Source organism: Atta colombica, unplaced genomic scaffold (assembly GCF_001594045.1).
Source record: "Atta colombica isolate Treedump-2 unplaced genomic scaffold, Acol1.0 scaffold153, whole genome shotgun sequence".
NCBI classification, from domain to species: domain Eukaryota; kingdom Metazoa; phylum Arthropoda; class Insecta; order Hymenoptera; family Formicidae; genus Atta; species Atta colombica.
Genome location: NW_017259243.1, coordinates 1,938,080 through 1,950,315, shown reverse-complemented (window position 1 = coordinate 1,950,315; position 12,236 = coordinate 1,938,080). Strand labels below are relative to the sequence as shown.

The window sequence follows — 12,236 nt, the reverse complement described above, 5'->3', positions numbered from 1 at the left end:
TTTTTCTTTTTTCAATATATATATATATATATATATATAATGTATAAATGCGAGTATTGCGCTTGGTTACAAGCGTTTAATAAGTCTAAGAATGGTATTGATAATCCATTTTAATTTTAAAATTGTTTTAAGCAATGTTTTAAGATGCTAATACAGCTCTCTGATTGGCTTATGACTTAATCTTAAGACTTAAGCCAGTCTCAAATATAAGAATAATGGATACTAGCATAAATGATTATGTAAAGGTACGGACTAGTTATCACTGCAGAAATGATAAAAATACCATCAATGCAGAGCATGTGCTGCCACATATTGGCAATCGTGTGTAACAAGAAGGTAAATCGTTAGTGCGCTTACTACAGAAGATAATACGTGCTAGTTGACATCAATACCTAATACGTTACCAACTGTGGATCGTATTAGTAAAGAGAAACAAAATATAATACTATAAATTTTATCATACATACATGTAATATATTTCAATACTGTTTATATTTTCAACAGAGCCAGACAGAATATAATCAGAATACATTACTTGTAAAATATGAATTATATTGTGTATGAATGTGTTTCAGCAAATGTTTTTATGAATTTAATTTTAAATCAAATGCTAATTTGACATAATAAATTATTACTTCGTATACAATTAATAATTAACCGTCAACAACAATGGTAATTATTCATGTCCGGTTACTAAAAAACTATTTAATTCTTTCCGTAATTAAAAAAGATTAGATTCAATCTCTTTGTTACTTTTTTTTACTTTTAAATTCTGCCAATGAAATAGCTTCATTTCAATCTTGTTTTCTGATCACGTATTACCACTTTGCATGCCAAACATATAATACCGGAAAAAATAATCATTCGCGCGCGAAAAATACCATGAACGGATATCGTACCATCTCGCCACTTGCTTAACACAGTCTCACGTTTCTCAAGGATCTCTCTGAGCTTCGCTGGGCCCTTAGGCCTTCTCGCTTCCCTTGTGCTTAAGTACATAATCTTGTGTTCGGCGCTAGCCGAACTCTTCGCTCTTTCGTTCTCTTCATTAAGGCACCTTCTATCACTATCAACGAAATTCGCTGCCCACAAGATTCACAAAATTCGATTCACAAGATTCGAAACTCACAGATTACGTAAAACGAAACAGAACCATCACGGTGCATCAAATTGAACATTTTGCGAATTTATTGTCTGATAAAAAAACTTGCATAATTAACTCCCGAGAAGACGATTTAATAATTTTACGATTTAATCAACATGACAAACATAAATATGTTCATAATTTTCGCTCTCTATTTTGCAAAATATACAAAAAACTTTATTTTCAAATTTTTTGTCTTTAGATAAAAATGAATATTTTGATAATAAATCTTTTATTTTTAAAATAAGTGTGAAATTTTTCACTCATCTTAAACATATATTAATTACAATTTTTTTATACAATAAAAAAAAGCGCAATTATTACTTTTCAAATTAATGCTATCAAATATTATAATACTATATAAGTGGGAACATATGACCCAATAAATTATCGAAGTATGTTTGCGATATGTTATCGTTAATAAACGCTTTCATCTGTGAATTCTTTTTTATCCGGACAGCTGCGAAGAATTAAATTGTGTAACCCGTCTGCGTGCACCTTATCGTATACACACAATTATAACGAAATTGCTAGTAAATGAGTTAAATGACACGGTCGTGCGTAGCGATTATATATGCTCCACTAATTACGTCGAATGATGAGTGACGCCCGGCGTCTTTTATTCTGGGTGATTACGCGAACACTCTTCGCGACCTATCATTAATGATGATGCGTTTGCGAACTCGGGAAAGACGTTCTTTTTAAGTCGCGAGCCACCGAAGAACTCCGTCGAACGTACGCCGCGATGGAGGAAAATAGCAGCGACAGTATAGCTGGAGCTTAGCCAATTTTGATTTCCGTGATCGGGTCATTTATCGAACAAAACTAATTTGAAAAGCTAAATTTCATTTCGCTTTAAAGAATTAAGTTTCAAAAACGTATGCTTCACAACAATGAATACGTAAAGCTCTCCTCTATTAAGCTTTAATTAATTTTTTAATGATTTTATGTATATAACTAATATCCTTTTTTCTGGAATTCTTAAATATATTTGAAAAAGTTATATTCTAAGATTAATCTTAATCTTATGGACTTTCTTATAATAATAATAACCATTAAATAATAAACCATTTTTTAAACTTTAAGTCTTAAGTCAAAAGAGAATTGCAATTATAATCGATTCTTTTTACATTCGACTGAAATTGGTCAATTTCTTACATCTTAAATATAAAGCTTAGGTAATCGCTTATTATAAAAAGCCAATTAGACTTATGACTTTTTCGATATTTTCAGTATTTAAATATTTAACAAGAAGATAATAATTTGTTAGAAAAAAAAGAAGAAAAAATTGTTCTGGATTAATCAGTTCTTAAAATGGAAATAAATATTTCAATTTCATTTTCATTTTTTTATCATATATTAAAAACAAAACAGAGACTTGCGATCGATAAGTTTAAATCTTCACTGTAGCAGTCGCTTTCAACAAGGTTGCTGGCAAACGGCTCGAAGTTAACCAACCAAAAAAAAAAACATGTGTACTGTGTATACGCATGCATTATATAATAGACGGGAATAAACTAGCGTTTGCTAATGGAACGAATTTTAATTGCACATATTTCATGACTTTTTCTTCACCGCTAAAATAACAGCTAAATTGTTGGTGCGAAACTTTGCATTTAATTTAATTTTCAATAATTTACAAAAGCCGATCAATTGAAAAATATTCAAAAGAAATCACATATACTTTTTGCAAAAGTGCACGAAGAAATTACGCGTTAATTGAGATTCTATAATGCACACACAAAAACTAGTCCTTTCTAGGTCACCTATTTCAAGATTTGAATAATTATATTTTCGATATTTTGAACACGTGGCAAAATAATGATATCTTAGAAAATTATTCCTAGAATATTATCGATCACATTGCAATTAATACGAAGCATATATCGAAGATAAAAGATATTTGCAATAAAAATCGTAACGACAACCAATATTTTTAACATAACAGTTATGATGATGACGACGACGACAATGATGATGATGATGATGATGATGATGATGATGATGATGATGATGATGATGATGATAATGATTATGATGCTGACGACGGCAAAAATGATGATGACTAGAACTATAACGATAATGATGATGACGTCCATGATGATGAGAATGGAGCGTGGCGTATTATCCGCCGGGCAGGAGTAATCATCATTTGGCTCAGGCCAATGGGAAACACCATGAGGCTTGGAACAGGTAAGCCACTTTATAAAACTCCTCGTGCTAGCATCGTCAAAGACAGTTTCTCTTCGTACGCTTACAAAGTAAGATGTAGTAAATCCGTATCTTAAACGCGTGAGATCAACGTGCTGTTTTTTATAAAAATCAGTTTGTTTAGTTCCGACGAGAAATTCTCGTCGGAAACGACAGAAGTTCTCGCACCTATATCCGTCAGCCAGTTGAATCATTATCGTTTCAACGAATCGTGTGTTTTAATCACGTCTATATTAATATCATATTAATCACTACATTTAGAAAAACTACAATTTACAAGTAACGATTCTGATTGTGTTGTGAAACTAGTGAAGCTCACAAAGACACTAAGTGAAAGAATCAATATCTTGAGCACCATTTCTGTGACATCGCCCAAGCGACAGCTGGTACGTATAAAAATGATAAAAATTTCTTTCGCCTTACCCGTGATAGTCTCAGCGTCGCGTGTACTAACGGGAGTAACTAGCTTCTTCGATGACCTTGATGCCTGGAGAATTGCCCTTGCCGTGGGTGAAACCTTCAGGGAGGCGGCGGATGGTCGGATGGGGCCTTCGGGCCGCTTTGGACCCTCATCTTCCACGGTGGCCAGCTTGGACGCTGTAGCGAAGAGCGATATCGCCTCGCTTTCCTGAAATGCAATTTTATATTCAGTTTCGTTCAGATTAGAATAGTAATTTTAGATCAATGCATAAAATCTCTGAGAAATTTTTTTATTTTAAACTACTTTTAAAAATCATATTTTCGCACATAAATATTAATTGTTGAAAGAAGATTCCGATATTTTATCACATTTAAAAGCTCGCGATAAATTTTTCCAAAACCTATTCCCATTTGATTATGCAAATACAATTTTGCACATTGAGAGAAAAAATGATGGCAATTATTATATTATACTTTTTAATTATAATTTATAGGTCATTTTTGGTGTTCAACTGTATACTTTTTGACAGAACTATAAAATAATAATTATTATTAATATTATAGTAGTAATAACTATGTGTGTATGAAAGTGAAACTTCTAACAATAATTATTTCGTCATGCAATTACAATCACACACTTTTTTCAGTGCATGTTTTTAATGTAGATTCATTTAATTTCAGATTATGTATATTGTAGTTCTATGAGTTCAGAGAACACGAAAGAAAGCACATTCTTTTCCCGCGCATGTCATCTCCAGAACAAATACAAAGTATTTTTGAAAGGGAGGTTTCACCTTCCCCACAAGACCCTAAATACTCATCGGTAGGAACCGGCGTTTAAGCCGTTGTGCTTATTTAGATTGGTCCGCTCCGGCGGACACGTTCATTTTGCTCGTCTTCCGGTTCTAGTTTATTTCAGGACACTGACTCGAGACGACACAGACATTTCAACGTTTTTGCAAAAATATAAAATCTACTGAATGTTATGCCTTCTTACAGATACTGATTTTAATGCAATTATCGATCTAATTTTAATCTTTAAGTAGGTAGGTTGTGTTCAAAACATTCCTAAAAATTTTTATAGAATTAAATTTATTTATGCTTTTATGATATAGAGAAACGTATTATATTATTTATGCTTTTATGATATAAAAAAACGTAAAAATAATGAACTTTAAGATTTCTAGATAATATTTTTTACTATTCTCCAGAATAAGGTTTTTACCACAATTATAATAGAAAGTGCTACTATGACCTAGTATTTAAAGGTTAAATTTATAAGTAAATATATCTTTATTCTAAATATATCTTATAAATTTATTCTAAATATATCTAATTCTAAAATCTAAAACTACGATCCTGCTGTCAACAAATTACTTCGGTAGCAAGATCAATTTTATAGATTTTAAAATTATAAAAATTAGATATAGAATAGAATCAACATTGAAATCAATATTCAAAAGATCAATTAAATTTGCATAAACAAACGCATGTAACAAACTCTCAATATTTTGTTAATTTTAGCAATCTTGATTATAGAAATTTCTTTGTCATTGATATCTTATCAATGCGAGTGATAAGGCAACAAGAATCGCTCATTTATACGTCATATATTAATCGTCATTATGTTTATTCTCATTAACACGTATACCGTTGAGAGTTAAAACATCCACGAGCTTTAATACCACGTTTCACCTTAATTTATGCAGAGCACGAGCAGAAATATCTAGGCTAAATAGACGTTACGTAAAATTTTCAGATGATATTTATGAGCAAACCTCAACGTCACAGTCGAAGCGGTGCAGCTGCGTGACCGGAGGTGCTCCGAGACGCGTTTTGCACATCTCTTTCGACGCGCCAGTCAAGGTTCGTTAGCATTTCGCCGTCAATTTCACTTTCTGATCTTCTCGGTGGACTTGGCTACGTAAGGCAGCACAAGGTTATGAGAAATAATACTATATTGATATTCATTCTAATGCTGCTGTACTATACACGAGGAGAACGGAACGCGAAAATGTCATAAGGCAGATAATCAATCTCCAATCGATATCTTACTGATGGTATTCTTGTAGAAATTAACGTGAAGCGATAAAAATGATTGAACAAAAGCTGCTAATGCACACGTGTAAAAAAAGTATGAAATAAGATAAAAAGCTTGAATTTAAATGTGATTATCAACCGGTGAATTTAATAAATACAGGAGCTCTTATCGTGCTCTTATGTGACTAAAAAAAGAGGCATTTCTTAAAACAGTAAAAAATCTGAAAAATTAATTCAACTGTAAATTATTTTAAGCACTGCGATATCCATCCTCAGAACAGAGCGAACACTAAAAGACTAATTCGTAATGACAAATAAAACATGAAGAAACCATTCGTTGCAAAGTAGCTATGAACGTATCTCTAGTTATTTCAGCCAATCGATTGATTATTGGTCGCATGGATAAATATGAAATAATGTTGCATTACTAAATCAAATGCATTTCGCAAATTCAGAGAATCTCTCTGATAGCTGATAATTTTCATAGAGGGAAAAATCAGTCCGCTCATTTATCATTTCGACATATGGTACTCTAAATAAAAATTTCATGTTCGTCATCACCGAACGAAATAATGAATAAATGGCTGCAACATCGCACATTAAAGCAACCGCGACTTTTCGTAGTTCATAGTCAAACACACTCTAAAAATAGCGATGTTTATATAATTCTCACCATGTTGGTGTTAATTAATATTAACGCCAATATGATGTGGATTTAACATCATGGGTTTTTAATCCACATCATGGTGTTGATATAAACAACAGAGATTTGAAATTTACATCATGTTGATGTTAATATTAATACTAACATAAGTGAGAATTATATAGGCACCGCATGAGTGTTAAATCCACACCAGAGGAATGCTGAATTCATATTGATATTTTTTAGAGTACACACGAAATGTCTTAGAAAACATGAAAGGAACTAATTAGGTATTTTTATATTTTACAAGATGTGAACATTTTACAACGTGACAATCCGCGCGATTCGATACAATCTCTTGGATATGAGTATGGTCAATGTAATGCTATAAATACTTTGAAGTATTCTTTATATTCTTCTCCAATTGGTCAATTCGTAAAATTCTTTCTTCTGATTAGTTAATCAAATGCTTCAAATAAGATTAGACCGATAACTCTTAACTAACTTTTCATTCGCGAGTCGTTTTATATAGTCGCGTTCCTTTGGTTTTTATTTTTATTATATTTTATGTTTCTGGGCCCGAACACAAAGATTGTCTAAGTGTCGTAAGTCAAGAATCAACATATAAAGCATATGGATTGTCTGCAATGAGAGTAATATTACGTAGTAAGCTATAAGAAATTGACCAATCATAGTTGATTATTCTCCTCACATTCGACTGTGATTGGTCGATTTCATACTGTTTACAACTTTACCATATAACTCCAATTGCAGACAATCTTGTAGCTTTAAAGTTTAAAGCAATAACAAAATCATAGAAAATTCAAAATGTCAATTTGTTTACTGGTTACGACTTGCTGCTTAAGTTTTTTTGCGTCTTTAAGACTATTGGAGATAGTTACAATAAATCCAGTGTTGACTTACGACTCTGTTGACAGTTACAAGTTGCAATTTTGTGTTTACGCCATTTCTCGTAACTTACAAAAGAATTTGAAAAAATGGAGGATAGCGGCACCTCCATGGGCTGATAAGCCATCATCTTCATGCGCACGTGTCGGGCCAGAGATCCATCGTGGGAAAGATCCAATGCGTCCCTCTCGCATCCTTGAGTCTTGTCGCGGTTCTTGAAGACGCGCCGCGCTGAATTGCGGCGCGCTTCCGCGAATGCAATACCTCGCAACAACATCGCGCGACATTGATATCACGGCATGAAAGAAAGGTATTTTATATTTAATAAAATAGAACGGCGATAAAAAGAAACACTGAACAATGCGCGTAAAGTTTTTGATTATGCTAATGTAATTTAAACATCAAAATTCGCGCGACGCGATCGAATCGAGGGAATGATCCACAAAGAGATAAATCCGCAATTGTTAAATTTGCAACTCGTGTGAATGGGCAAAGAAATTTGTACGAATACGATAAAGCGTAAAAAAACGCGCACGCAACTGTCGTAAGATTCGATCCTTCGCTCGGATAACTCAATCAGCTTCTGCAGGATCGAACCGATATGTATAAGAGCAATAAGTTTTGCTCGTTATCAACGGATACTGGCTGATAACGTGGTACAATCTCGTTTGAAAATGCTTGCTTGATGTTTCGCATATGGAGTGAAAGTGCGAGAAAACGAAAGAGAAAAGATTTAAAAAATTAACGGATATATATCAAATAATGAAATAAAATGTGACGAGAGTCATTTTTTTTACTTAGGAACATTACATTCGTAAATTATTTTAAAATAAGATTTTTTAGAACGCACATCATTGATTGCGCGAATTTGTACACAGATTGCGACAATCATAAAATAACTGCTGCTGTCAGAATTGTTAATCATTAATCAAAGACGAAGTTGAATAATTTTGTGTCGGTTTGTACCGATCTTATTCACCTAGCTTTTTTTTTCTCACTCATCATGTATTGACCCATACTATATTAAGTCGCATGTTTATTTCTTTATAAAGCTCTTGCATCTAATTATGCAACATAATAATTATAAATGACTTTGTACATATACTTTCGTAATATAATCGTATTCTACGTTGATATAATTTGCATATTGGATCTCAAACAACTTGCATATTGATTTTAAATTAGAATAAAAATGTATCAATTATCGAAAATTATGTGAGATGCGTTTCTCTAAAGTAATTTCATTATTAAGATCATCTTTATATGAAGATTAAAACCTTATTATTGCGAGCGAATCTTGTTTAATTTATGCTGCACGTGGAAGGATTTTTTGTACGTGCTACGTATATGTGTAGCACTCTGATCAAGAAATATGATGTAACGCGCTATAAACATAATAATAAAACATATTGATGTTTACTTCATACTTTTCTAAATAAAATTTCTCTATGTTGATAATTTCTTATTCAAAAAACAAATTGTAATTCTATATTATACACAGAAATTAAAAATAAATATAATTTTTGTACAAAATAAAAAAAAAAGATTTGATAAAAGATTTTAATTTAAGACGCCATTGATATCAATTTTAGATATTTGATAAGTGTACGCTTTTTAATATGTTTAATACACATGATTTTTTTATCTTTTACAATCTTTTATACATTATTTACAGAACAAATTGGGAACTGTAAGCTGTGGCTGTGTTTCAGTCGCGATTGGAAGAGCGAGCCGATTCAATCGCGGAGTGATCCCTGAAGAAGTGGACATCGCGTTAACAGAGCTGACATTCATCTTATCGAAACGCTTTCTGCACAGACTGTACATTGCTAAGTCCGTCGTTCGACTCCTACCAAGATTAAGGTAATACTCGGCTGATATGATACAATAGTTATGTAGTCTTTTCAGTTCTCTATGGTGCTTCCGCTGGATGGCCGCGACATTTACGAGACCTTAGAATAATATCTGAAGTCGTAGCGAAAGAAAGGTACGATCCTATATCATCCCTTGTCACATGATTCGCTTAATATTACTCATTTAGATGAAGATTAGATTAAATGTCGTCTCTGAGAAAACCAAATGGAAACGAAGAAAACTTGCATCTCTGAGAATCAGAAATCTTAAGGAGAATTATGATTTTTATATTAGCTTTCATATATAAATCCTGCATCACAAATCTTGCGACATTAAGTTTATAAAAATTAATTTAACAAAAACATCTAAAGAAACCCCTATCTAAGAAGATATAAAGATAAATATTTTTTTAAAAAGTCAAAAAGCTCACCGTAGCGTAAGATGAAATTTTTGGTTTCCACTATGGGAAACCACTACAATCACCAGTGGAAGAAGTCGTGCAGAGACTAAAACAATAAAATAGCATATAATTAGTAACTTAAATTTTGCATTAAAAGTTACATTTAATAAAGTTATATTTCTCAAGCCTTCATATTAAAGAAATCGCTTTTTTTTGTAAAATTAGCTAAATATGCAATTTTTATCATGGTTGCATATATTATCTTTTGTCTACTAAATGTATTGTTCGCTTTATCATCAAATTAATATTTACTATCATGTCATTTTGTGTTATACTTGGCAAAGATCTATACTTCGTCCAAATGTAACTTTTTTTTTGTGAGAAATAATTGTTGCAACATTGTGTCTAAAGTGAGAAAGTTTTTGCAGTGACAGAATCATAACTATAGAAATCATGTCAAATAGAAATTGTTTGCCATCGAATAATGTCTACAGTAGAAAAATCCTGGAAAAAAAATAAAGAAAAGGTACGGTAAAGAGGAGAATGAGAAAATCGCAAAACGAAGTCTTATCACAGAGTTTATCTCTCTCTCGCTTTTTTAGGTTATAAGAATATTATATCTCAGAGAGAGATACCCGGTGCAAAGTACAAGGTACGCGTGATTACAAGATACTTTAACTGTCTCGGTTATACCTGTCCGCCCCTCCCTGCGTATTTTTACAGGCGGGGTGGACAAAAGCCCGCGAGCGATTCGGATTACAGTCAAAGGATTAGATCAGCTGTTGATGTCGCGAATCGGCGACGCGTGTATCGAACTACGTTTACGGAAGCCGATATCTCGGATCACGAAATTCACGAGACGATTTTCGTGTAAAGGAACTCAGCGATGACTGTGCTCCTTTAATGTATTGATTGAATTATTCCCGCAGTAACATCAGGCGAACTTGGACGAAATTAGGTTAAAAGACAGCGTCACGTCTTCGCGTCGCCAGGACGGAACAGCGGATTCGATCGCTTACCGTGCGTCGATGTCTGTCGCTCATTCTTGCTCGAGAAAATATACAGGGAGATACGCGTCAACGCTACCGCGTGCACGTTCACGTCACTGACATTTCCCCGTGAATTACCGGGACACAGCACCGTACAGTTACACTCCCGCGCGTCGCGTTCGCCTTCAGGATCGTGGCGAGTGGACCGAATGACGTGAAGCGAGACACGAGACGAAACGAGTTGAAGGACGCGCGCGGACGAACAAACGAGTCAAGAGACGCCAGGCCGTGGTCGCGTCACGGCAGACCGACGTCGAAAGTATCACGTTAAATATAGGATGCAAAATCGTGATGTATACATGATTCGCGAGCGCTTCGCGGGATGCGCACACCAAGCGATATATTCGGCGCCGTTTATCGTCTCCTGCCTGAAGTTAGGCGCTTTACGACACTCTACGATCCGAACGTTTCGTGTCTTGATACTTTATGCATCGTGACTATAGATTTGTATAGACAGTCCGCGCACGTTTCTGTTGAAACTTTAGCACTATTAAGATAATAATAATTTAGATGCTTTCCTTAACTAATTTTATAATTAATGGGGAAGAGGAAAGTAAGAAAAGCAATTGCCTTCTTTACTTTTAGCCCGATATTGATAATGAATTCTTATTTCAAGGCAGTATAAAGTCTGTTCTATAATTGCGTAAGTGCAGTTGAAAATGGTTGTAATTGCAAGAATTAATCAGTCATACACGAGGAAATATTTGATTGTGGTTCATCAATTCTTATAAATACAGTGGCTACATTTAGCAGAAAAAGTAATTTCTGTAACTGTTGTAAAACTGTTGTAAAATTCTTTAATAACATAAAACAGGTTTACAGTTAAATTCAGCGAGGCATTAAGAGCAAGACCAATCACATTAAATAATTTTGCAACAATTGCTGCTTTTTCTACTGAATGCAGCCAATCACTTATGATTATGCTTACGCAATTCTAAAATAAGCTTAATGTTTTAATTATTTTAAGACATTAATACATGTACAGCACATTTGTAATTGATTTACATATGTATGACATTTTAAGATTATACCCAAGCAGAACAACAAGTCATTATGATATCAAAATGACTTCAGAATGATCATTAAAAATCATTTTTCAATCAAATTCCGATTTATTTTGATATTATTGTGACTTGTTCTGTTTGAGTACTTATATGGATATAGTCTTCAAATTAATTAAGGTCTGTTCGCATTACTTGAAATCTCTCAAAATTTTTTAACTTAAAATAAGATAGATACATATTTGGGAGTTGAAAAGTACAAACAACGCGAATAAACCTTAAGAATCAATTATAGGTCTATTCTTTTTAACTAAAGTTCTTTCATCTTTTTTCTTTTTTTTCTATGTAGTGCCGCGTTGGAGAGAAAAAGAGAAAAGATGAACGTCTAAGAAGTTCAAGCTTTATGAATACCGGTTTTAGATGCTCATTCTCTCTCTCTCTCTCTCTCTCTCTCTCTCCCCTCCCCTCTTATTTCCTCCCTCCTCTCATATTTTCTTTACATTGTCTTTATTCAACATATTATGTGACAAAACATCAGTCACACATTATCTCTTCTTCGAATTAA

General features: G+C 33.3%; 2 protein-coding genes across 3 annotated transcripts in view; one reads left to right on the top strand and one right to left on the bottom strand.

Annotated features, from left to right (window-relative positions):
• LOC108685480 (trafficking kinesin-binding protein milt) overlaps nucleotides 1–7,930 on the bottom strand; it is a 44,800-nt gene extending 36,870 nt beyond the window's left edge. Inside the window, exons 1-2 of one of the 2 annotated variants that reach the window (XM_018190275.1) lie at nucleotides 7,441–7,930; nucleotides 3,779–3,983 (exon numbers count right to left, since the gene is read on the bottom strand). In XM_018190275.1, coding sequence (XP_018045764.1) covers nucleotides 3,779–3,983; nucleotides 7,441–7,644 — 409 coding nt within the window. In that variant the 5' untranslated portion in view covers nucleotides 7,645–7,930. Of the gene's footprint in view, nucleotides 1–899; nucleotides 1,003–3,778; nucleotides 3,984–7,440 lie in introns of those variants that run through there. The other variant, XM_018190277.1, reaches the window with a different exon arrangement.
• Nucleotides 3,695–12,236, top strand: part of LOC108685481 (protein abrupt-like) — a 28,265-nt gene continuing 19,723 nt past the window's right edge. The window contains exons 1-3 of the mRNA XM_018190281.1: nucleotides 3,695–3,741; nucleotides 5,535–5,641; nucleotides 9,043–9,354. The gene's annotated coding sequence lies outside the window, so the exon portion shown is untranslated. The remainder of the gene's footprint in view (nucleotides 3,742–5,534; nucleotides 5,642–9,042; nucleotides 9,355–12,236) is intronic.